General features: G+C 40.9%; 2 protein-coding genes across 6 annotated transcripts in view; one reads left to right on the plus strand and one right to left on the minus strand.

Moving 5' to 3' along the window:
- Positions 1–1839: 1839 nt before the first annotated feature.
- pigc (phosphatidylinositol glycan anchor biosynthesis, class C) lies at positions 1840–4463 on the plus strand. The gene is made up of 2 exons (XM_053614205.1): positions 1840–2374; positions 2564–4463. The coding sequence occupies exon 2, from the start codon at positions 2567–2569 to the stop codon at positions 3446–3448; it is 882 nt and encodes a 293-aa protein (XP_053470180.1). The 5' UTR covers positions 1840–2374; positions 2564–2566; the 3' UTR covers positions 3449–4463.
- A 3046-nt stretch (positions 4464–7509) lies between these two features.
- The window catches only part of dnm3a (dynamin 3a), a 45844-nt gene continuing 26515 nt past the window's right edge, over positions 7510–26838 (minus strand). For all 5 annotated transcript variants that reach the window (XM_053613960.1, XM_053613959.1, XM_053613958.1 and 2 more), the window contains 6 exons: positions 25153–25262; positions 20164–20275; positions 18387–18551; positions 15660–15895; positions 13761–13961; positions 7510–9049 (listed from right to left, as the gene is read on the minus strand). In XM_053613960.1, coding sequence (XP_053469935.1) covers positions 8968–9049; positions 13761–13961; positions 15660–15895; positions 18387–18551; positions 20164–20275; positions 25153–25262 — 906 coding nt within the window. In that variant the 3' untranslated portion in view covers positions 7510–8967. The remainder of the gene's footprint in view (positions 9050–13760; positions 13962–15659; positions 15896–18386; positions 18552–20163; positions 20276–25152; positions 25263–26838) is intronic.

A 26838-nucleotide genomic window follows, 5' to 3' on the forward strand; every position in this document is an offset into this window, starting at 1 on the left:
TATATGGCTGCCAATGAGAATAGGTCACTGGTGTTTATTGATATGATTGCTTGTATCAAAGGCTCCCTCAGGAGGGATTTTTAGGGTGAAGTGTAATTCCGAGTTGAGCGAGTGCGGAGTCGTGTTGTGAGTTGGCCTGGCTGTTGTGTCATGGTGATTTGTCTTGAGCCATAACTGAGACCTCCTAAAATTCCTGTTCATTTGTGGTTGTTGCTGATGAGGTATCGTCAAGGTGTTCGTCATTGACCCTACACTAAGCATAATTTTGATTTATATCTATACGAGAGGGCGCACGGTGGCTTAGTGGTTAGCACGTTCGCCTCACACTGCCAGGGTCGGGGCTCTGTGTGTGCGGAGTTTGCATGTTCTCCCCGTGCTGCGGGGGTTTCCTCCGGGTACTCTGGTTTCTTCCCCCAGTCCTAAGACATGCATAGTAGGTTGATTGGCATGTCTAAAGTGTCCGTAGTGTATGAATGTGTGTGTGATTGTGTGCCCTGCGATGGACTGGGACCCTGTCCAGGGTGTACCCCGGCTTGTGCCCGATGCCCCCTGGGATAGGCTCCACGTTCCCCGTGACCCTGAAGAAGGAGTAAGCGGTTGAAGATGGATGGATGGATCTATACGGGAATGCCCGGACATGTAGCTATCATTCGGTAGATATTTGTTGTTATTCAGTCTTTATTAATATGGGGATGGACGTTCTGGGTTCTTGGCGATGTGTTAGTAATCTGTATGTGATTATAATGCCGAACGAGTGACCGCCGTTATGCTTCATTGAATGCTGCGCATTTGTACGGCTAGCTTATCCATATATGGGAACTGCATGTTATTAATGGTGAATTTTCCTTTTGTGGGGTGTATTTTCTGTGAAGTGCATTGTTTCCGTTCTTTTAACTATATGTCTATATATACGGAAATTTCACTTTAGTGATGCCTCTGTTGTATTATGTAAAAGTGAATACTACTTATGGTCTATATTTATTTATTTTCTTAAATTTCTTTACTGTAGTTGTTAATTCTAGAGTATCTTAACCTTTGAATATACATCTGTGGTTCGAAGAGCTCAACCAATGATAATTTTTACCGATATTTTCCCCCGATATTTAAGCATTTTTCCATTATCGGAAATCGATTTTGTAATATCGGATCCACTGATAAATGGCGCCATCTTGTGGGCATTTTGAGAATTGCTATTGCAGCGCTGTAGCTGAGGAGAGAGTCAACAATGGTGTGCACAGGTAAAGTATACTTGCTTTGCTTTAATTATTGAACTTTATTTAACATAAGAGCCATTAGTTCACAAATGAGATGTGTTAGATAAATTCTTGATCTGCAGTTTAAGCAGCTTGGTGTTAAGACCCAAACTCACGGAGTTACATAATCTGTTTACCTTCTCATAGCTTTAATTTAAAAGCTTTAGTAACAGTGCACTTTATTATATTTTTTTGTACTCTTTCAGAACCATCTATTTATTGGTGTATAAAGAGTTTATATATATATATATATATATATATATATATATATATATATATATATATATATATATATACATATATGCAAGGAGGAAGTGAAATTTTTATTTTAAAAAATTTCAGGAAAAAATACGCTGTTTCTTTTTAGTAATACTTATTATTCCAGCCTTTTGTTGCCCCCTTCCGAACTTTTTTGAGACGTGTTGACAAGCACAAGAAACTATCTCAAAAAGTGTAAAGGTACAAACATAAAAAAATTCTGATTAATTATTTTTAATAAATAATATTATTATTATTTATATGCAGTATAGATCTTCACATTTTGCTGCATACGTTGAAAAAGATCAGTATTTGTGTTGCTATCTAGTTTTAAATATCCACAAAGTCCAGTATATTGACAGTAAGGCACACCTTGAGCAATATTTCCCCAGTCTAAATCCTATAGAAAGTTTATTTCAGTAAGCTTTAGTTTGGTACATTAATATTATCTTCCTCCACCCGGACATCAGCTCATGCTTTCCTCTTTCAGGAGGGGGCACAATTGCACGTGCGCGCGCTTCCTGTTTTCAACAGGCGTCACTTCCGGGAATTCCTATAGGCGATGTGTAATCAGCGGTGGAGGAATTAGAGTTGGTCGTGTAAAAGATTTAGCGCTTCTTGTAACGTGTTTAACGAATTAATGGCTCGTTAGCGGTTTTATTTACAATTTTAAATGGTGTATTTCCAGGCTGTCTTGTGGAAGTGAGCCTGGAAGTCACGTTATGAAGCGGAAGTCGTTTGTATGAAAAGCGAATATAAAACCTGCTTTACCCGTCATCCATTTTTTTCTCATCCAGGATTCCGGTCAACATGGCGAAATGTCAGCGGATTACACTGTAAATCTTCATTAACCCAGCGCAGAGGTAGAGACAACGCTCACTAACAGGAACACTTCCTGTATCTGTTCCTGCCTATCAGAACTTTTTACCCAAATGGCTCCTTAATGCAAATCCAGTGCACTGTGGAATCTGTAACTCATATAATAACACTGTGTATAATCTGGGATTCAGCCATAGTCTAAGGCTTTGCTCTGTACCATATGTCATTTGCAGGTAATGGGCGCAGACAGTGATGCAGGTGCTTCTCCAGCTGTGCCTTGGCGTAAAGTGCTGTATGAGCGCCAGCCGTTCCCTGACAACTACGTGGACCGCCGCTTCCTAGAGGAGCTTCGACGCAACATCAGAGTGCGTCGGTACAGCTACTGGGCAGTGGTTCGAGAAACCGGGCTGGTATCTCAGCAGCTCTCGTGCGTGGCCCTGTTCCTCACGCTGTGGTCTTACATGGAGCAGGGAAATGTGGGTCCTTTGACGCTGCTTTGGACAGGCCTGGGATGCTCGGTGCTGGGCTACACGCTCTATGAGGCTCTGGGAGGAGGGATCGACCGAGAACGGACACGCTGTGCCGACCTGCAGAGCGCTGCCGTGTTCATGGCGTTTACCTTCGGTTTCTCGCCAGTGCTCAAGACGTTGACCGAGTCTGTGAGCACGGATACGGTGTACGCCATGTCCGCTGGCATGCTTATCGCACACTTGGCGTCTTTCCCATACACACAGCCGAGCCTGCCAGGCAGCCTTTCGCTCAACGCTGCGCTCTTCGCCTCTGTGTGCTTGGCATCGCGCCTGCCCGGGACCCTGCACACCTTCGCTATGCTGAGCTGCGCCCTGCTCGTCTTCGCACTCTGGCCGTGTCTGCTGCAGCGACTGAGACGCACGGCTGAGTGGACTTTCCCCTGGGCGGCCGGGATGGTGTGCGTGTGTGGAGTTGTTGGTGTTGGTACTTTGTGGCCCGCTGGAGCTCTTCTCCTGTTTCTAGCTCTAGTAATACTAACGTTGGTGTGTCCGCTGCTGCTGGTGCGTCTACAGAGGCACAAAGACAACATCCATGGGCCGTGGGACGAGGCTGAGATCAGCGATGACCTGTCCCGCTTTCTGAGTTGATGTGAATGTGGATGTCACAGGATATCTTCCATATGTCTGGTCTTTAAATTCTACACTGCCTGTTTTGGGCACTGATGCAAAAAGGGCTGCTCGTGTTGTATGTTTAGCACTTTTACATGAAACCTCAGGTTAAGCACTATTTTAGGGACGGACTGCTCGTTTTACGAAACAACTATTCGTTTATTCACTAAAGTTCTAAATAAGTAACACAAGGCGCAACCAATAACTGGAGCAGTATTTCTTAAAATGTGTTATTAAAAAGCTACTCTGAAATATGATTAATAATATGTTAATAAGTGTTTTATTTATTGTACATGTAATAAAGATTATATATTCAAGGTCCCAACAAAGTGAATCTTTTAACCATACATCCAAAAGAACATGAACATGATGATGGGAGGGGGAATTTATGTAGAGACAAAGATTTTTCTACCTGAATAATTTGAGAAATCGTTTAGGAAGCACGTAGGAATGAAGGCTGTAACCACTGGCTAGGTCTAGCTTGAAAACGTCAGGTATCAAAGTGAAGAGCTGCCTGTGCTGCGATGAGGGATAAAAGAAAAGACAGCAGGTTTGGTAGAGGAGTGCTGTTAGTATGAAGAGAGATGATAGTCTTTGGGTCCAAGCATTACATTGACTGTGATGGCGCTAGCCTGAGAAACCACACCTAGTTCCTATGTTCTGATGGAGAGATGGAAAAAAAACCCCACATGAATATACACTTATTTACTCAGTGGACAGCTTTGCCATATACAGTATACCAGACAATGACTGTACAGTATATATGAACAGACAACGGTGTCATTTACACCCATTGTGTGCTTTTGAAGCCTAAATTAGTTCGAACTGAAAACCACCATGGCCTGTACTCTCAGTAAGAGCTTCAGGTGAGTATTGGAAAGATTTTAGAGCTTAGACCGACTGAGCTACCGTTTACGAGCTAGCTGACGTTATGTAATCGTTCTGTACCTTTAACCCTCTACTGCATGATTTATCACATTTACATTAAATAAATGTTTTTTTTATGGATTTTTATTACTTAAATTAGTTCAAATATATACAAAAATGTGGAAAAGTTTTATTACTTGAATTAGGGATGGGTGGTGTGCACTGGTGGAACGTATCATATAGTAAAAAATAACACAAAATGTATGAGATTACAATTCCAATGACTGCATTTTCCAGACTATATGTTGCAGAGGTGTTTTTTTATTTTGCCACCTAGTAAGCATGTAAAAGTTATATCTTCTAGAAAGGAATTACAGTCGTAAAAAGTATGTGGATGGGGTTACTCACTGCAACTACATACACAAATTTTATCCAAACATGTTTTGGGTGAAGTATGGTTTTAATTCATTCTCTCGGATCATAAAATGTAGAAAATAAGGTCCAATTACAAAATCTTTGAAATTACAACAATATATATATATATATATATATATATATATATATATATATATATATATATATATATATATATCTTACTTTGATGTGTTTTGATTACTTTAATGTGGAAATAAAGGTAAATATACTATGTAGGCCTGTTTCAGTTCAGGATTGCACATACCACAGTTCCATAATCGCATGTTGTTGCCATATACACAATACATTTAACCATCTAAGAGAAACTTGTTTAAATGACTACAAATAAATGTTAACTTATCTCAGTGTTTCAATTTTTTCCTTACTTTTGCCTAAATATTGAAAAATTTATAAAACTTTGAGAGCCCTGCGATGACCATCATGCCATGTGACTGCAGATAAGGAAGTTCAAACAGCACTTCCTGGTCATTTTTGTTACGTCAAGGCTAAAAGCCCACTTTTTTCCAGTTACATAGGAAAAATAATAGTTTTGTATTATTAACTAGCAGAAAATGAAAGAAAAATTATTTGTTGCCATATGGCAACACCATGCAGTAAAAAGGTAATGGCTCACTAACCTAGCTACCCAAATGGACAGAATGTTCATTTAATTTATTTCATATAATTTATATGTGAAATAATGTATAATTATAATTATCTGTTCATATAATTTATATATGATGTGATCTGGGCAATTTTAATATCCAAACCAAAAGAATATTATGCCATCTAGCTAGAGAGGTAATTTTTCATCCCATCAAGTTGTTTCAGTTTGCTAATGTTTTCTAAGAGCTAGCAAGTTAGTTAATGAGCTAGGTCAAGAATCTAAATGAGACACATACTGGAAAAACAAACAAACCAACAAACAAAAAACAAAATTCTCTGCTGATGGTCAGAACAAGACTGGGCTTTTCACTGCATTTACAATGCAAATCTATGATGCAACGATGTCAAATGAAGCTGACTGGGCTGTTGTCTCAGTAAGAGTTTCAGGTGTGTTATACAGCTCGTGTGTTAATGAGACTGGACTGTGATTTCAGCTCATCCCAAAACTGTCAATCATCTCATTAACCACGCCCTTTTTATTAGCATCAAATCACTCCGATAAAATGCACTTATCATAAGTAAAAGATAGCAAGGTCAGTTGAACAGGTAAAAACAACAGAACACTGTTCCTCAAAATCATTTTTGGTGATTTTTGGTACTGAGACCAGCCACTAGAGCACCTCAGAGATGTTTTGGCTTGACTTTTAAACCCGTTACAATATCCACTATATATATATATATATATATATATATATATATATATATATATATATATATATATATGAGCAAATAAGGCTGTGAAAAATTGTCTTTATTGTTTAACCTTTTGATCTTTTGTTAAAAAAAAATTCACAAATTCTGCTCTCATGGATATCAAACAATTGCAAACAAAACACAGGTTTATATATATATATATATATATATATATATATCTTTGTTAAACATAGGTGTGCAACAATTATTGGCACGCCTATGAATTCATAGTAGAAAAATATATTTGAAGGATATTCCCGTTGATATTTTTAAAAAAAATCGTACACCTGGGTGACTAGGAACAGGAAATTGTTCAACCATGACTTCCTGTTTCACAGGGGTATAAATATGAGGTAGCACATAATCCAAATTGCTTTAATCATTCATAAAAATGGGTAAGACCAAGGAATATAGCTGTGATGTGCAACAAAAGGTTGTTGAGCTTCACAAAATGGGAAGTGGCTATAAGAAAATAGCACAAGCATTGAAAATGCCCATTTCCACCATCAGGGCAATAATTAAGAAGTTCCAGTCAACTGGAAATGTTATGAATCAATCTGGAATTGGACATGTGTCTATATCGTCCCAACGCACTGTGAAGAGGATGGTTCGAGTGACCAAAAAATCTCCAAGGATCACAGCTGGAGAATTGCAGAAGTTAGTTGGGTCTTGGGGTCAGAAAGTCTCCAAAACTACAATCTGAAGTCACCTACATCACCACAAGTTGTTTGGAAGGATTTCAAGAAAAAAGCCTCTACTCTGAACCAAAAACAAACTCGAGAGTGTTCAGTTTGCCAGACACTACTGGAACTTCAAATGGGATCGGGTTCTATGGTCAGATGAAACCAAAATAGAGCTTTTTGGCAGTAAATACCAGAGGTGATTATGGTGTGCACAGAGAGGTAGCCATATCATTGGTCTCAGTGAGCTCATGCATGGATAGCGCTTTTTTCCGAGTGTGTTACAAAGCCTTGTGATGCAGCATGAGTAGCAGTTTGAAAACATGTGGATGGCTGGCTTCAGGTGTATTGGAGGAAGCATGTGATAGCTGCTGTATGATAGACTAAATTAGGGAGGAAATCGGGCGTGGTGGTTAACCGGGTGATGATGGGGAGGGGGTAATTTCATTCTTATATAAAGTTTTTATCTTTATATTATTGTTCTCTTTATCAGGAGTGATTTTCGAGTGGCTTGATCGTCCTCGTTTTGTCCATAGTAGGTGCAAAGTAGTTATACAGCCCCTAGAGGTCAGTGCTACCTTCAGGTCTGTGTGGTGTGGTGTGTGTGGTGGTTATAAACAGCAACAAGACACATACACTTCATACCATTTCACACCCTGATTCCAGCAGTGTCACATCAGACGGTCAGATGGAGATCAAAGAAAAGACAGTGCCAGTCTCCCCAGCTTAATTGTCAGGGATGATAAACAGTGTTACCTTTCATCAGAGAGAAATGATTCTGGGTGGCACAGTTTCGTTGTTGGTGCAGCGTGTCGGTTGCCACCTCACAACTCCAGGGTCATGTGTTCACTCAGGTGCGTGATGTCCTGCGCCAGAATGGCATCTCATCTGCCTTCTGGTGAGCGTTAACAGAACGGACTCCAGATCCACCGCAACCCTGACCAGGATCAAGCAGTTACTGAAGATGTGAAACGAAACTTTCCGAACCTTTCTTTTTGGTAGAATGAAAATCGACTTAATGTACATGTATAACATGTTCCTTTTTAATAAGCTCTGGCATTATTTACAAAACTGAGCACTTTTAACATACACTCTCACACATTCTCTCCCAAACACATGCGCACAACAGTATATTCAACACATAAAGCAAACAGATGAAGACTTTTATGCACAACAGGCAGGGACAGGCTTCAGTAAGCCTGACTGTATAGAATAAACAACATAGTGAATAAAACATACTGCAGACTATTGCTCACCAATCACATTCACTCGCCTGATTAGAGTTCATTTGTACTGTTGAGGTCATAAATTTGCATACGCTTCGCTGAATCTGCAAAATGTTAATAATTAAAATAAAATGTAAATAAATAAAAAAGAGGGATGATTTTGTTGTTTTTTATTTAGTCCTTCCCTGAATGAGCTATTTCACATAACAGATGTTTACATATAGTCCACAAGACACAATAATAACTGAGTTTACACAAATGAACCAGTTCAAAAGTTTACACACGCTCAATTCTTAATACTGTGTGTCACCTGGATGATCAACGACTGTGTTTATGTTTGTGAGAGTTGTTCATGAGTCTCTTGTTTGTCCTGAGCAGTTAAACTGCCCACTGTTCTTCACAAAAATCCTCCAGGTCCTGCACATTCTTTACTTTTCCAGCATCTTCTGCATATGTGACCCCTTTCCAACAGCGAGGACGACTGAGGGACTCGTACACGACTATTACAAAAGGTGCAAACATTCACTGATGCTCAAGAAGGTAACACGATACATTAAGAGTCAGGGGGGTGTAAACTTTTGAACAGAATGATCGGTGTAAATTGTTATTGTAAAGGTAACGACACAGTATTAAGAATTGAGTGTGTGTAAACTTTTGAACTGGTTCATTTGTGTAAATTCAGTTATTATTGTGTCTTGTGGATTATATATACTGTAAACATCTATTATGTGAAAGAGATTATTCAGGCCAGTACTAAACTTAAAAAATGCTATTTTTATTACCCCTCTTATTGATTTAAAAAAAAAAAAGTAAACTCATGACCTCAAACTGTAGTTCATCTCAGCTCATCTAGAACCATGTTTAAGAGTAAGGGTGTGGCATTAGAGGTGGTAGACTTCAGAAGAATTTGGGCCGACCACTTAGTACGTTTTTGGCAGAAGTGATAGAGTTCTCACTGAGTCCTTGTCCCTTTTGTATTTGGGAGTCTCTCATGCTCGTGCGGCTTTTGGGAAGGCACTGCTGGTGGCTGTCTCCTGAAACGCACACACAAACAGAGCTTCAGAAATCATCGATATTGGGGTCAGCTTACAACGTTTGTGTAATGGTAGCTCTTCTCACATTGTGGAGTTTTGCAATAAAACACATTCTCCGGGCGCTGACCAATCAGGACGAGGAGGCGTCTCCATTTGCCTGTCAGTCGTGTTCGTGGTCATTTCAGAAAACTCCCAATCTTGCACAAACATTCAGGCATTCTCGCTCATGTCTCTGCATGTGTTTTTGCTTGAATTAAATTTGTTTTAAAAAAAGGATAGCTTAAAACATCTGCAAAATTTACTCTTAAACACTCTTCACTGACGAGAAGATCATACTGTAGCTCTGTTTAACGACCGCAATAACTTTAACCCCTTCATTATTTACATAAGGGTAATCTATAAATGAATGCCAGATCCCACAGACCCGTGACTGAACATCTAATACCTTAGAGATAGCATCATCAGATTCTCATTGTAGTATTAGACACTAGCTTCGGATTAGTTAGGCAAAATGAATGTACTGTTGCTGATGACAAATCTATCCATTGAGAATCCTCATCTTCTGAAGGGAAATAAACATAATTCAACTACAAATCTAATATATTTGCCGTTTCTCAATTCTTTCCTTCTGAGGGTGCTTTTTGAAGAACTGTGTGGAAAAAAAGGATTGTTAGAATAATATTGCTATCCCTTAATAATACCTCAGGCAGGGCTGTGACACCAAACTGGCATGAACTGCCATAAATGCCTAAGGCAATGTGGGCTGTCAGTGAGTGTGAGAGAGAACCTTTGTGTGTGCGCGTCTCTGTGTGTGTGTGTGTGTGTGTGTGTGTGTGTGTGTGTGTAGTGTTCCTGCACTGCAAATCCAGGAAAGATCCCTGTGGAGGTTTAGGAATCTCGCTCTCTAATGGAGCTGGCAGAGGGAGATGTTTTTTTGAGATGGGAATGAGGAGAGAGAGAGAGAGAGAGAGAGAGAGAGAGAGAGAGAGAGAGAGAGAGGCTTTTATTTTTCCCGATCTGCGGCGAGCCCTGGACAATCGAGAGAAAAGATGGAGATGATTGAAAAGAAAAGCAAAACAGGGCTGAAAATGGCCAAACAGACTGAACAGCCTGGAAATACCAGAATGTTCTTCTGGAGGGAGAGATAACACAAGGGCTATTATACAGTATCTCCTCAATTCAATTCAAGTCAAGTATATAATTGATCCCTAATGAGCAAGCTAGAGTCGAGGAAAACTCCCTGACAGGACAGGAGGAAGAAACCTTGAGCCAGATTCAAAAGGGAACCCAATCTCATCTGGGTGAAACGTGATAACAAATCATTTCGCTTCGAGAACTGTATACTATATAGCCAAATAGTGCTCATTCTCTTAACAGGAGCTTGAGAATGAGCACGATTAAAGTTTTAACTTTATAGTTACAAAAAAAAATGAAGTAATTATTTGGTGATCTTTTGTTTGATTGTAACTGCAAAATCAGATCCGAGTCAGTGCATATGAACTCACCTTATAACCATGCAAGAGTGCTTATATTAGCTCAGCTCAATGATCGTTCTTGTGAAGATCACTGGCTCGGGATCTTGACTGAGAATGCCATTATAAAGATCATCGAGCATTAGAGCATCGAGGAGCCAAATGAGAGAAGCCGCACTGCAGAGAGCGTGCAATCTGTATATACACTAGTACTGCAAAAGAAATTAAGAGAGCAAAATAAGGGCATATAAGGGTGGGGGTAAGAGAGAGAGACGCTTGAGAGCTGGAATGTATGATGGAGTGAGGAAAAAGTGAGAAGTGAGTGAGAGAGAAAACGGGGATTTGGGTGGCTGAGAGAAAGCAGTTGAAAAAAAAAAGGGTGGAGGTCCAACAACGACTCTTTTCGGTGCTTAAAGGTAATGAGGCAGAAAGCAAATGAGAGGACAGCCAAAGTGAAAACTCGATAAAAGAGAAGAAACTAAAGAATGGAAACGGTGTAGCAGAATGGTGAGAAAGATTAGCCCAGCGACACCAAAACTGCACGGCAGACATCACGGCCTTGTAGGACACGGCAAATAACCCTTTCACTTCTTACAGAATGCTCTAACAAACCCCGAGTACACAGCTTTACTGGCTTATTAACTAATCGCAAAACACTTCCAAAACCTCCAAAAAACAGTTCAATAACTATATGAAATATGAGAATTGTTTATTTACAGCTTGGTCCGCCATCCAACGAATGAGAGGGGGAAGGGGATGGAGGCAGTCTGTACTGAATGTTGGGGGAAAAAAAAAGACAAAAAAAAGAAAGAAATATGAAAAACACATTTTCCAGTAGACCCCCACCCAGCTCAAGTAACCTCTGTCCTCACTGTGCCGGCATCTTAATTCGTGTGTGTGTGTGGGGGCATGTTTTTATATGTTCATGAGGACCAAACGACAGGAATATCTGACAGTTTCGACCTTGTGGGGACATTTGGCTCATCCCCGTGAGGTTTTTTTAAACAAAACCTATAAGAGCCCAAATTTTTCCTTTTCTGTTACTGAAGTAAGAGTAGTAAATTGTCAATGGAAGGTCCTGACAAGGATACTAAGACAAACTTCTGTGTGTGCATGTGCATGTGTGTTTCCTTTTGTTTGCTTTTTTTTTTCCTTTTTGATTTATGAGCATAAACAGTTTTCTAGTCATAAATCTGTTACATGGAGCCAACAGTGTCTCCGAGCCAGTATTATAGTTATGGGAACATTAACTGGTACGGTAGAAATTTTTAGACGTTCAGATAGGTAGCCTCGTATTTCACTCTTGCTGCAGAGTCCTTTGAGCATAACACTGAACGTCCATCCAAGAAACAGCATGCTATTCACATGCTTTTCTCAGAACATAAAGGAAACAGGTCGTCTGTGAGGCGATTTGTATTCGACCGTTTGGCACGGACGTTAAATATGACCAAATTCTGAAGCTAGTTCTTGTGCACGCACATCCAGGAAGTTTATAGGCAGTACAAGTCGGTAGCTCGTGCTTTGTAGAATGCACTAGACACTGTATATCGTACGGGGGGGCAATCTGCCAGGGTTTAGTCATGGGGCCCTAATGGTTATGGTGTATGCTCCCGTCAGACCTTGATTAGTTTATTTAGGTGTACTGCAGAGGGATGGAGTACTTGTGCCGATGACTAAAGCTGGTTCTGAAAAAACACAAACAAATCCCCATGAGCTAGCTGTCATAGCTGATGGATATGAGTTCAGACCGCAGATGGGAATAAAAAGTGAGCATGCAAAGTTCCAGAACATGTGCTTGGTACAGACATGATTTCTGACCATGTTTTAAAGCTGGGAGTAGGAACCATAACCAAATACCTGTGCTGAGTAACATTTTAACTATAATTCCAAATCAAGTGGACTACAGAGTACACTCAATTTGTGAAAGTCCAGCTGCATCAAATTCTTTGCCTACAAAAGTCTGGATAAGTGACTGACACGACTGAATGGTGACAGTACTTACCTTTTAATGCTTAACCATTACATATTAGTTCATGGCTATAAATAAGGGGGTCATGGTGGCTAAGTGGTTAGCACGTTTGCCTTGCACCTCCAGGGTTGGGGGCTTGAATTCCCGCCTCCGCCCTGTGTGAGTGGAGCTTGCATGCTCTCCCCGTGCTTTGGGGGTTTCCTCTGGGTATTCCGGTTTCCTCCCCCAGTCCAAAGACATGTGCTGTAGGCTGACTGGCATGTCTAAATTATCCGTAGTGTGTGAATGGATGTGACTGTGCCCTGTGATGGGTTGGCACCCCGTTCAGGGTGTCCCCTGCCCCATAAATACATGGTTTTGTTTTGCAGTGGTGCTTCAACATGGTAACTTTTGGCTCACGCTACAGAGTCTGAACAGTAAACACATCCTTCTCGTCTTTGAATAATCTGTTTTCATTGCTTCCTTTTTTTTCATTTTTAAACAAGCCATGTCATGACATCATTATGACATCAGGCCAGAGACATCAAAAACATCAAATAAATCTATGAAATTCTTCCCGTTCATGACGAGCTGTCTTCGGCTAAATAACTGACGTAAACGCTTGTGATGCGATAAGACACAGCAGAGCATCTGCGACACAAGTCTTGATGGTTTATGTTTCAAAAAAACTAGAATTGCTTAACTACGGCCATTTTCATACGCTAATTGGTTCTGCTGAAGTATTTCTCAAGTGCTCAGTTCAATCTGCTGAAATACTTTGCTAGGCTCGCAATCTGCCAGTTGATGCTTGCACCTTAAGGTTCAATGTAGAACCCTACAGCAGAGGATTTTTTCTTTTGCAAAACCTTCCAAGTAGAACCTCTTTGGTAAACTAGAACTATTAAAAAATAACCATCCAAATAAACTTTTTTTTTTTTAGGGACACTCCTTTCCTAGCTTCTGTTATTCCACTAGGGGGCAAAATAGAGCAAAAACTCAGCTATTAAAAAAATGTGCCAATGATAGGTAATTCTTCATTAGTGATTGAACTACTTGACGCTGTATCAATCTCCTTCCATGAGAACTAATTGAAGGGTTTAGCAGCACTGGGGGTGAATACTTATGCCATCAAAACTTATGTTTTTATTTCTGATACATTTAGATACATTAACACATTTAAATAGAGATTTAAAGAAATAAAGTACAAGTCCTGTCCTGTAGGATTCCTCCTGAGCTTAGACCTTCCTGATGCAGAAAGCATGAATGATTTGAGTGCTCAGTAATTCATTACCTGGGAATGCTGGGAGCTGATCGGTTGGGGCGTGTCAGTGTCTGAGTGGAGTCTTTCTTCTTCAGGCCTTTGGGGACAGAAGGAGCAGAACGAGATGGGAGAAGAACAGGAGTAGCAGGAGGGGCAGGAGGAGCAGGAGCACGAGTCGGAGCACCAGGACAAGACAAAGTCTTCTTAGGAGCATAGAGGATTGATGGAGATCTGAGTAAGAGAAATGAGGCAGAAGGTTTGAAATTAATTGCTTAGAAGGTTTTGCCTAAAAGATGTCTGTAATGTCTTTTTCAATTTACAGTCACCTCTGATACTATTAGAATGGCAAGGCCAGTTCATTTGTTTTTGCTGTAGCCTGAGGACATTTGGGTTTGAGATCATAAGATGAATTTTTGAATTTAGAGTAGAGTTTAGAATTCCAGCTTTGATTTCCTGGTATTTATGTGTAGATGTGTTAAACGACATAGAACATAGCACATTTTGTATCGCAGTCCACCATTCGAAAAAGACTTCGAGAGCAGAAATATAGAGGCTATACCACAAGATGCAAACCACTCAGCAGCAGTAAGAAAAAGCAAGCCAGAAATCAGAAAGCCAGATTGGAATTTGTAAAGAAATACAGACATGAACCACAAAAGTGATGGAAAGGACAAAGTGTGGAGACAGAAAGGGTCTGCTCATGATCCAAAACATACAAGCTCATCTGTGAAACATGGTGGTGGTAGTGTTATGGCTTGGGCTTGCATGGATACTTCTGGAACAGCCTCACTAATATTTACTGATGATGTAACTCATGATGGTAGCAGCAGAATGCATTCAGAAGTTTACAGGAACATTTTGTCTGCCGGTTTACAGAGAAATGCATCCAAATGAATTGGGAGGAACTTCATCACGTAGTAAGACAATGATCGAAAACTCACTGCCAACTCAACAAAGGACTTTATCAGGGGGGAAAAGTGGAAGGTTTTAGATTGGCCAAGCCAATCACCAGACCTTCACGTAGTTGACCAGCATTTCACCCCCTGAAGAAGAAACATTTCCTGAAGCAAACAACAACTGAAAGACGCTGCAGCAAAAACCTGGAAAAGCATTACAAAAGAAGAAAGCAACAATTTGGTGATGTCAGCGAGTCACAGACTTGATGCAGTTATTGCAAGCAAGGGATATGCAACCAAATACTAAGTGTTATTTACTTTCATTTACTTCAAGACTGATCTGTTCCTATACTTTTGCTCACCTAAAAATTGTGTGGTCCAATACAAAAGGTTCTATGTTTTATGTTGTTTAACACGTCTAGATGTAAATACCATGAAATAAAAGCTGAAATCTCAAACCTAAATATCTTTGGTGTATAGCACAACAGCTGAATTGTCCTTGCCGTTCCAATACTTTCAGAAGGTTTCAGCATCTCTTGTTTTGCTTTTCTACAGGCAACATTATTAATTATGTGTTTTCCTGTTTTCCTATATCCCTTGCCATGCTTTTGGATGATTTAACCCTAGTCTTGTCAGGGATTTGTATAGATTCTCATTTTTTTCTGTCTGCTAATGCTGTATTTTTGTATACATGTCTGTACAGGATTCCATGGAGTTTTTATGTGATTGTTGAGGCCAAAAACATGTTTGATTGTTTTTAAAAATTTGCAATGCAACTTTTTTTTTTGTGGAAAACTACTTGAATTGGTGAAATTGCAACTGCACTAAATTGTCTTGCATGGATTTTCATAGTGATGTTTGTTGGTAAATGAGACCTTTTAGCTCTACTACATGTCGATTATTAATTTATACCTACCTTCTCTGACTGACAGCAATAATCCAGACCGGCCATTTCATCTAGACTTTAATCTACCACATGATATGACTTAAACAAACTACGTCAAAATGTACTGACTCCCGGACTGTATCCTACCTGCGGTTAATGATGCTGGATTGTAGCTTGGGACCGTCTACAGGGGCTGAGAGCAAGGTGGACAGGGTAGAGGTGGAGATCTCGCTGAGAATGGACAACGCCTCTTTCAGGGCTGAGTGAGTCCGCAACACGTGCTCTCTGTGCACAGCCTGCTCTGGAGACTCGTTCATCAAACCCGAATGGTCTCCTGAAGAGTAGAGCTGAGCCAGCAGCTCTGAGTGGATAAACTCTTTCACCTGTGGGGAAAAAGAGAGAAAAAAGTAAGAGGGATAATGGGAAAACAGAAAAGTGAAAAGGGAGAGAAAATAAAGGAAGGAAATGGCGTTGATGGAAATGCCTCCACTGCCAACAAGTCTAATCCTTCTAGTTACTAATTTCATCCATCTATTTTCTATACCGCTTATCCTACAGGGTCACGGGGAACGTGAAGCCTATCCCAGGGAGCATGGACCACAAGGCGGGGTACACCCTGGATGGGGTGCCAATCCATCGCAGGGCACAATCACATACACACGCACACACCCATTCATACACTATGGACACTTTAGACACGCCAATCAGCCTACCATACATGTCTTTGGAATGAGGGAGGAAACCGGAGTACCCGGAGGAAACCCTTGCAGCACGAGAACAACATGAAAACTGCACACACAGGGCCGCGGCAGGAAACAAACCCCCAACCCTGGTGGTGTGAGGTGAACGTTCTAACCACTAAGTCACCGTGCGCCCTGTTACTAACTTCCAGAGGTCTTCCAGAATTACCCTTAAATTATACTTCAAATGTGAAGGAAGCTATTGTAAAAAAAAAAAAATCATTTCAGACATCTGACCTTGTTATGACCTTGACCCTCTTTGGATCAATTCCACTGATTACAATGATAATTCTATATAATCCTACAAACATTCAACCATTCGTTCTTGAGCTATCATGCTAACGAGACTGAAATGATGATGGATGGATTGTGTGGGGGGGGAATTGTAGATAGTGATGGAAATGGGTCTTCTGGGTTCTTGACCGTAGAGGTGTTAGTAACCCTCTTTGTATGACAGGAAGGAAGCTATTAAAGAAAACCTACTTCAGACAATTGACCTTTCATCACTTACGTAGCATTTGGTCACTGTGCACTTTGCTGAAATTCTGCACACACTCTTCACTTTAACCACTCAATCAGCTGCTAACATCCAAATACAATAACACCCAAATACAATATCAATTTCAATATATACAATACCTGGAACTGTGGACCTGTTCAGTTATTTTCAAAATGCACAAAGTCAGAAACCTAAAGAAGTTACAGCCTAAAAATACCTGCGTGACTGTACCGTGCTACCATGTGACTTGCAAGCCAGACTGTGCCGGTCATCAGTCTAATCATATTTTGTGAATGGACATTTTGGAAAATTTTGTAAGCCCAAACCCTGGAAGTGCGAAGCAAACGTGCTAACCACTAAGCCACCGTGCCTCCTAGGCAATGCTCAAAAATGATTTTTTAAAAATAGATGACAAATAATAAATGATGATCTTATTCAAATAACATAGTGGTAGAGGTTGAAATGTGTTGATGAATAATGCGGCATACAGAACATTTGAGTGAATGTTTGATATGTTGACATAACTTATGTTTGTGCCATGACATTGACCTTCAGTGAATAGAAGGTGCTGAGGAAAAAAAAACCTAAAGCTGTTAACATGAAGAAAATATTTACTTTATCATTAATACATCATATGTAAGTAACGAACACATTAATTGATTAAAAAAAATTAGAACCTAAATAAGCTAAATAATCAACACTCGTCTATCAGTGAGCACAATTAAGCCCATAATGACCAATATGAACAATATACATCCTCTCTGAAAGTACTGGAAAGGCAAGGGCCACTCCATTGATTTTGCTATGCATTGAAGGGTTTGAGATCTAAAGGTGAATATGAGACGATAGATCACAATTTCAGCTTTCATTTCATCATATTTACAACTAGAACTTAGAACATGGCAACTTTAGTGGCAGACCGCCTAAACTGAATGGCTCTGATAGCTTTTTCCTCTTTTCTCAGCTTCAAAATGGCTTGCTTTTCTCCCACAGACAGCTCTCTGGTCTTCATGTCGGTTTATCCTTATTAACAACAAATGCCATTTTCACAGCCAAAACCTAGGGCTCAAGCAAAGAGTAGACGTTCAGAGCTATTAATTCTTTAAACAATCTAACAGGGCATATGACAGGCATCTAACAGGGTGTTTCCTGGTGAACAGGAAACACCATCAATCACATGTTCCTTGAAAAAATGGGTGGGTTCAAACAAAAGCTGCCATGTTCTAAGTTGTTTAACACGTCTAGATGTAAATATGAGGAAATGAAAGCTGAAATTCTGATCTATCGTCTCATATTCACCTTCTGATCCCGAACCCAAATATCCTCAATGTATAGCGAAAACAACAGGATTGGTCTCGCTGTTCGAGGGGACTGTACATAGTTTGGATGGTAAACAAACGCCTAGTTATTATTTACGGTTGTCATAGTTACAACATGCTTACACAGTATCAGAAGCATTGATATAGAACTGTTCTGACTGGACAGCTGTTAACCAATGAGGGGAAAAAATGTTCAGTGACTATGATATGAACTGTCGAGTTCATTTAGTCAGTAGACCTTCCAAATAATTTAAGAACATAACACTTTAATATTTGAGGTTGAGAGAGGAAACGCATAACACATAATATCACTGACGTTGTTGATCATCAAGTGCATGATGGTTTTGGGAATCAGGTCTCGGATGCACTTGTAGACGATGCTCATGTACGAGTCCACCAGGTTGCGGATGGTCTCCACTTGCCTCTCCAGCTGTGGGTCCATGGATAAGTTCTCATCCACCGCTGAGCTTTCACCATCCGCCTGAGAGAGACAGAGAGAGAGAGAAAGAGAGAGAGAGAGAGACAGAGATAAATGTGGGAACGAAGGAAAGAATGAAGAAACCATAGTTAGAAGAGTAAGAAATAGAATCAGAGTACAAGACGTTAGCCACAAAGTTATTTGAGAGTATAAGAGAGACGATAAAAGAATGAGAGAAGAAAACAGAAGGAAATAATACATCCAAGGCTGGGGAGGGGGTTTGTTCTATAGACTTATGTCAAAACAAGTTATGGGGAACCCTGACAGAACTCTAATATCACTCAGCAAGTTCCACCACATCAGAGGAAAAAGAGTGAGAGAAAGAACTAGAGAGAGGGAGAGATGGAGAACGAGGGTAAAAAAGAGAGGGGGGCTGATTAGAAACAGACATTAACGCCCCTCTTTCCCCTCTCCTCTCCTCAACACGGTGACACAAGAGCTGAGGAATGCAGGCGGCCTGCTGATGGTGGAGCAGCCAGTAGAGAGCCTGAAGTCTGCTGGCCAAGTGGCAGAGCGAGCGATGCACACTCACAAACAGGACGCATACAGACACTTTAGAAGAGTCTCCTACACGTTCACAGAGGTCACATTCAGGACACCTGCTCTTAGACTTGAACAATCTCAGAGAGGTGACAGACATATTCACACACTCAGAGACAGGACTCTGAGAAAGTGAACAGAAAAAGTACAAATGTTCAGGGGGGAAAAAAATGCGACTCTGAAAGAAAACACATGCTCAGAAACACTCTGGGGGAAAAGGTTATGTCCCAAACTAGAACGAAGTCTTACTGGATCCGGCTAAATCATAACGCAAGGAAACATTTGAGTTACACGGCAGCATATACTGTTCATATAAAATGATTCAAGCGAGAATAAAAATTTTGCACTGCTCTTTCAATAGAGATTCGGTAGCGAGGGTAGTCACATGCTGCTTTAAAAGTGAAGACAAACAGGTTAGAAGTGGATATACATATAGTTCTGGTTAGATGTTTACATACGCCTTACAGAATCTGCAAAATGTTGTTAATTTTTTTAAAATACAAATTGCGTTTAGTTTTTTTATTTAGTGCTGTCCTGAATAAGCCATTTCACATAACAGATGTTTACATATAGTCCACTAGACATAATAATAATAATAACTGAATTTACGCAGATGAACCCGTTAAAATCTTTACACACGCTCGATTCTTAATACTATGTGTCATTACCTGGATGATCAACGACATGATGTGTTTATGTTTTGTGATAGTTGTTCATGAGTCCCTTGTTTGTCCTGAGCAGTTAAACTGCCCACTGTTCTTCAGAAAAATCCTCCAGGTCCTGCACATTCTTTACTTTTCCAGCATCTTCTGCATATTTGTTCCCTTTCCAACAGCGACTATATGATGTTGAGATCCAAACTTATGACCTCAACTGTATAAGGTGTAGATGTGTTTGATATACAAGGATAGATAGAACAGGCGATATTATACGGCTGGAGTAAAGCAGTATAACATACTGGACATCAGACCAATGTTTTGGGTGCTATCCACCTGAGCAGTAGACAGTGGACAGAGTGTATACGCTACAGGTGAGTGCTGTACAGCAGTACAGGTTATGGATACTGTTGTCTTACTGTTGTTTTCTCAGGATAGACTCCAGCACGCAGCAGTGAGGCCTTCCAGCTGTCTGCCTCCTCCTGGGTGTCACAGGCGAGCTCCAGATGCCTGTAGTCCTTATATACGTTCCTATGGCAGCAACAAGTTCATACATACACACGCACACACACACACACAGACACACACACACTCTGGTCATGAGAGCATATGCACTTACAAACAAACCCCCAACTCAGAAGGTCATTCAGTACAACTGGCATCTTTCAGGGCTCCATCTGACACCCATACTAGTCTTTTATTCACATTCACATTTTCATATCTTTTCTTAATACTCTGAATTTATATGGAATGCCCTCTTGCTGTACCCCTTTCCCATCTCGAGGTCACTTCCCAAATCTCTGTCTCTTGCCGGCATAACTCCGAGAGGTAGTAATCTGGAGTCCAGCTCTCTCCATCTGTTCCACATTCCTCCTAATGACTATGTTTCTTCCTCTTTTTGTGCACCCTCACCCTCAACACAACCCCCCCCCCCATCCCCACCCTGTTTGCACAGCCTGTTGTTCGGCTTTGTTGCGCCTGTGGGGCGAGAGGCTGCCAGGCTGCTCCACAACATGGGTCCGTTTTAGGCTGCACCTCATAATAGTATCACAAAATACACAATGCATGGGCATGAGCTAACAACAGGCGCACACACACACACACACACACACATCTCACCATGCATATCTATGTATTTGTGTTATGTGTCCTCTTTTTGAGCAGGTACACTGCGTTAAAAAACAACAAGGAAAAAATTTATTCCCTAAAAATACTAATTCATTTTTCTTCCAAGTTTGGTCACCTGGCAATTCCCACTCACTTTTCACCTTTTACCTCTTCTATCATACAACAGATACCAACCAGGGAGGGTGAAAACAAACACGTGCCTCCTCAGAGCCACGAGAAGCCGGCACGGGGCAGTGTAACACACTCGGAGGAAAGTGCTAACCACCCATTTCTGCATACACGAGCTCACAGACACCCAACGATTGGCTGGTGTTGCTGTGATTGACAGGGGAGAGAGTATGCCATTCCCACCACCACTTTTGTTCTATTGGCTCCCCTCCATGTGTTCATCCTTTTAATTGTTTTAAATCTTCATGTCAGCCATGAAAAAAACTGAGACAATGTAGGTATGTTTACATGCGCCCATTTTCGTTGATCCAAAATTAATTCAATCCGATTGCGGATTCTGTAAGTACTCTTTATATGTACCCTAAACATTGCAATCTGATTCAAAAATTTGTTGACATGTGCATTATGTATATACAGTTGCAATCAAAATTATTCAACCTCCATGGTAAATCAGGTTTATTGTCAAAATTTACAGGATTTCAGCTGTTTGCAATGAACAAATCAAACAAAAGCAATTGAAATAGTTCAACACAACGAATGTTTCAAGTGGTTTCCCCAAATTCAACTGAAAATGCAACTTATTATGATTTCTCCAGTTATTTCTCCAAAATTATTCAACCCCTGAATAGAATCCCTCACAACAGCACAAATATGTAAAAGAAGGTGTTGTCTCAAGCACACCTGATGTAACTAATCAAGGGCTTCATTAGTTGCAGCAGGTGTGCTTGAGCTGGAACACATGAAATACCTGAACTGGCTAGAGACAGAAAATACATGAAATACCTGGACGGGGCAGAAAAAGGAAGCGATCAACAGCTACAACCAGATTTCTGAGAATGCAGGTTGTGAAAAACCCTCGAGTGACTGCAAAGAACTGCAGCAAGACTTGGTGGCAACAGACACTAAGGTTTCAGTGAGCACAGTAACGTGCGTACTAAACGCAGAAGGTTTTCATGCCAGAACTCCAAGCCATACACCACTACTGACCAAAAAGTACAAGAAAAGTCAGCTCAAAATCATATACATAAGCCACAGAAGTTTTGGGATTCTGTTCTGTGGAGCAATGAAACAAAACTGGAACTTTTCAGCATGATGGATCAGTGGTATGTCTGGAGAAAGAAGAATGAAGAAAGATCACTCTGTCTACAGTCTAGCATGGTGATGCTCGGTGATGCTCTGGGGATGCTTTGCATCCTCTGGCACTGGAAACCTGCAGCGTGTGGAAGGAAAGATGGATTCATTGAAGTATCAGGAAATCCTAGGAGAAAATGCCATCTGTGAGGAAGCTGAAGCTTGGGCTTCATTGGACCTTCCAACAGGACAATGATCCCAAGCATACCTCAAATTCCACCAAGGCTTGGTTGCAGAAGAAGTTGTGGAAGACTCTACAGGGCCATCACAGTCACCTGACTTGAACCCCATAGAAAATCTCTGGTGGGATTTGAAGAAGGCGGTTGCAGCACGCAAACCCAAGAATATTACTGAACTGGAGGCCATTGCACATGAGGAACGGGCTAAGATTCCACAGGAAGGCTGCCAAAAGCTCTGCATCTCGTTTGCAGCAGGTCATAACAGCAAAAGGGTGCACTATTAAGTACTAAAGATACTTGCCATGATGGCGTTGAACAATTTTAAAGTTGTGTTTTCAGTTGAATTTTGGGAAACCACTTGAAGCATTCGTTGTGTTGAACTATTTCAATTGCTTTTGTTTGATTTGTTCATTACAAACAGCTGACAGCCTGTAAATTTTGACAATAAACCTGCATTTGCAATTTTGCAATGGGGGTTGAATCATTTTGATTGCAACTGTATATATATTCCGAACAAAACTTCTGCGCAAACATAATACGTAAATAAACATACACACCACTGCACTGCGCATGCGCACAGGTATTTCTGAATCCGGTTTGAGAAAATAGTTGGATTCAAGTGTTTACATGGAAATTTTTTTTCCTATTTACCGGATTATTTCAGATCTACAGCACCTCTTTCAAAGCACTCGAAATATCATTCAGATCGAGTTCGATCGGATCGGCTGAGGCTTTTCGATCCGATCGAGCTATCAATCCGATTACGAACGGACTGCTTGGTTGCATGTACCTAATGTAAAAGTATGTATGAGCCTATTTTAATGGAGCTATGTACACCACATACACATTTTCATTCTTGGATGAGTACAGGATGAATTTCTCCTGGCAGGTACGCCAATATGGCGTTTGATCCCGAGCTCTTTGTGGAGGTTTACCTTTTCTCATTGTGTTTAGTTGAGTTTCCTTCGTGTTCTCTGGTCAGTACATATAATACTCCACAATTATGTGGACAAACTCATGATGTTCAGCTACAAACTATTGTTCTGGCAAGCACATGTAGTATTACAAATAGTGAAACTGGCTATTACTTAACTTGCATCACTTAAAATGCCTTCACATCTTGTTTTATCATGACCGTTTGAGCATGACAGAGACGGCTGTGCACTGTTACACGCCGTATTGACACACGGTATGGGTCTGAGGTACCAAAATTTCAAAATGCATCTAAAACTGTGTTACTATGGGCAAAATCAACACAACAATCCTTGATTAGCCAAGGAAAATGTTCTGCACCATTTCTGGAGTGTGCTGATTTCTCTGAAGCTGAGCCTTTTCTGACCACGACCAGAGCCGTACAGGCAACATGCCATCGCACGTGAGAGCCAAATGATCACTCACAAACACATACACACACACAGACTCTGCCTCTGTCTTCCTTCTTACACCAGTGGCATAACGGTGGAGGACGATACTGCACACTTGGCATGCACTTTCATCCCTTCTCATAACGGTTATTATTTCAAAAGCATTTTAGTATTATATGTGTGAAAGAGTGTGACTGTATGAGTCACTATTTATCTGTTTTATTCAGAGTTTTTGTGTTGGAGTGTGTGTCCCAAAATCTAAAATGACTTCCCTGACAGAGTGGCATGTGTGTGTGTGTGTGTGTGTGTGTGTGTGTGTGTGGGTGTGTGTGGGTGTGTGTGTGTTAGGCAGTACATTACAGCTTCCTTGACAAGGTAAGTAGAAATGTTCTGTTCAGGAAAAAACATACGCTGAAAGAAAGGAAGAGATCTGCAACACGCCTAAGAGTGCAACTTATATGGAGTGCAAAACCAGTTTGCAAGTGTGCGTGCATTTATGAAAGATTATGCAAGTTAATCAGAGTGGATTTGTGTTTGCTTACATAGCAAGCCCTCTAATGAAGCCTCTAATTAGTCCTGGCCACACCCACGATCAGAACCGGAGCTGTGTTTCTTAGGAAAGAATCTCAGAGAGAGTGAGAGAGGGAGAGGGAAATAGGGGGATAGACACTAGCCAGGAATGTGTCAGTGGGTCCTACAGCACTGCCGATGTGTGAATGTGTGTGTGTGTGTGTGTGTGTGTGAGGAAGTGTATAGCATGCAATTGCTTTTGCATTAGTGTAAATCCATCATGTTAATGTGAATAAAAAAATTGGACTGCATCTATTTGTCATGGGAATGTTGACGTGAGTGTGTGTGTGCAGGTATATATACACGCACATATGTATGCGTGTGTGTGTGTGTCACCATCACTTCAAAATCTACTGCGCTCCCAGTTTGTGTCTAGCGTAATAAATAAATGTCCGGGAAACTCCCAAGCAGAGCAGCCAGGAGAACACAGCACAAATTCCACCGGCAAGACTAGAGACCATAGCAGCACGCAGAGGACCGCAGACACGCAGCAGAGACGGCATGGGGTGACTAGTAATACCCGGGCCGTTTCGGAATAGGGTGGAGCGTTTGTCAAAGTGTGTGTCGAGTTTTACTGGTTTTCTTATGAATCTGAATCCGTTTTATAACCGCCTGATGATAAATCAAAGTGCAGCTGTGAGCGAGTGTCATGACCTCTTATTAGTGGCAGCACACACACTCACACACACTCTGGTCGGTGTGTGAGTCCCGAGCTGTGAGTCACTAAAGTGTGGTTTGTCTGTAACTAGCTGTGTCTCCAGTTCCCAGTCTACAGCCTGATAATTTTTGACAACCACATAAATGCAAACCCTCTCAAAATATAAACCCCTCCCCTTTGTGTGTCGGTGTGTGAGTGTACACAACTGACCTCTGCTCTATGTTAAAGATGGAAAAGACATGTTTGCTGGACATGAAGGTCTTCTCCACATAGCGCACTCTCAGGTTGTCCAGAGGCAGCATGTACTTCTTCTCCTTCTCCTGAGGGGTGGGGGCAAACACAGGGTAGAATCAAGGGTGAAGCTTTTGAAACAGGAGGCCATCTCAAGCTGGGCTCAAGCGGACCCGTAAATCGTTTAACCATAACCATGCCTCTAGAGCTGCTCCGTGTAAAATCCATCATTTTACAAAAACACGGATACTTGAAGTTCCTACCTGATATTTCTGACCGCAAAGCCTCTTTATATCATGGGTTATATCAGCATGCTATTGTAATTGCTTAAGAAAGTCTTACGGTGAGCGTTTCTATCTCGATCACAAGGTTGACTCGAGGTTGCTGATTTTTGCCTATGTTTACCAGTCATTGCACTTTTTTCCTAATAGCAGGTTGGATATTTAGACTACGTATGTCATTCTAGTATGCCAGCCTTCTATACAGTCCCCTCTGAAAATATTGGAATGGCAAGGCCGATTCTATCGTCTTTGCTATACATTGAAGACATTTGGGTTTGAGATAAAACGATGAATATGGTAGATCAGAATTTCGAGATGTGTTAAACAACTTAGAACATTCCACATTTTGTTTGATCCCATGCATTTTTTCAAGTGATCAAAAAATATTGGAACATGTGACTGATGGGTGATTCTTGCTGCCCAGGGGTGCCCTGTTATACTGACCATTTAAACAATTAATAGCTCGGAAAATCTACTTTTGGTTTGAGCCCTGGCTTTCACCTGTGAAGACTGCATCTGTTGTTAAAAAGGATAAACCAACATGAAGATGAGAGAGCTGCCTATGGGAGTAAAGAAAGCCGATCTAAAGACGAGAAAAGAGGGAAAATCTATCAGAGGCATTGCACAAACATTAGGCATAGCCAATACAACAATTTGGAACAATTTGGTACCATTGGTGAACTTAGCAACAGACACCATATGGGTCAGTCAAGGAAAACAACGACAGCTGATGAAAGAAACTTTGTGAGAGCTGTGAAAAACCCCCAAAAACAACAGTCAGTGACACCACCAACAACCTCGACAGGGCAGGGGTGAAGGTATCACAATCCACCATTCGAAGAAGACATTGAGAGCAGAAATATAGAGGACATACCACAAGATGCAAATCACTCATCAGCAGTGTGAATCAGAAAGACAGATTGGAATTTGCAAAGATACAGACGTGAGCCACAAAAGTTCTGGAACCGAGATTAACCTCTATCAAAGTAATGGAAAGGACAAAGTGTGGAGAAAGAAAGGATCTGCTCATGATCCAAAACTAAGGTTCTAAGGTTTTAGACTGGCCAAGTCAATCACCAGACCTTAACCCAATTGAGCAGCATTTCACCTCCTGAAGAGGAGACTGAAGGGAGAAACCCCCCAAAACAAACAATAACTGAAAGTTGTTTTCCAATCATGAAAAAGCATCACAAAAGAAGAAACCAACAATTCAGTGATGTCAGTGTGTCACAGACTCGATGCAGTTATTGCAAGTAAGGGATATGCGACCAAATAATAAGTGTTATTTCATTTCATTTACTTCAAGACTGATCTGTTCTATACTTTTGCTCGCCTAAAAATTGGGTGGTCCGATACAAAAGGATCCATATTTTATGCTGTTTAA

This window comes from Ictalurus furcatus, chromosome 25 (genome assembly GCF_023375685.1).
Source record: "Ictalurus furcatus strain D&B chromosome 25, Billie_1.0, whole genome shotgun sequence".
Classification (NCBI taxonomy): Eukaryota; Metazoa; Chordata; class Actinopteri; order Siluriformes; family Ictaluridae; genus Ictalurus; species Ictalurus furcatus.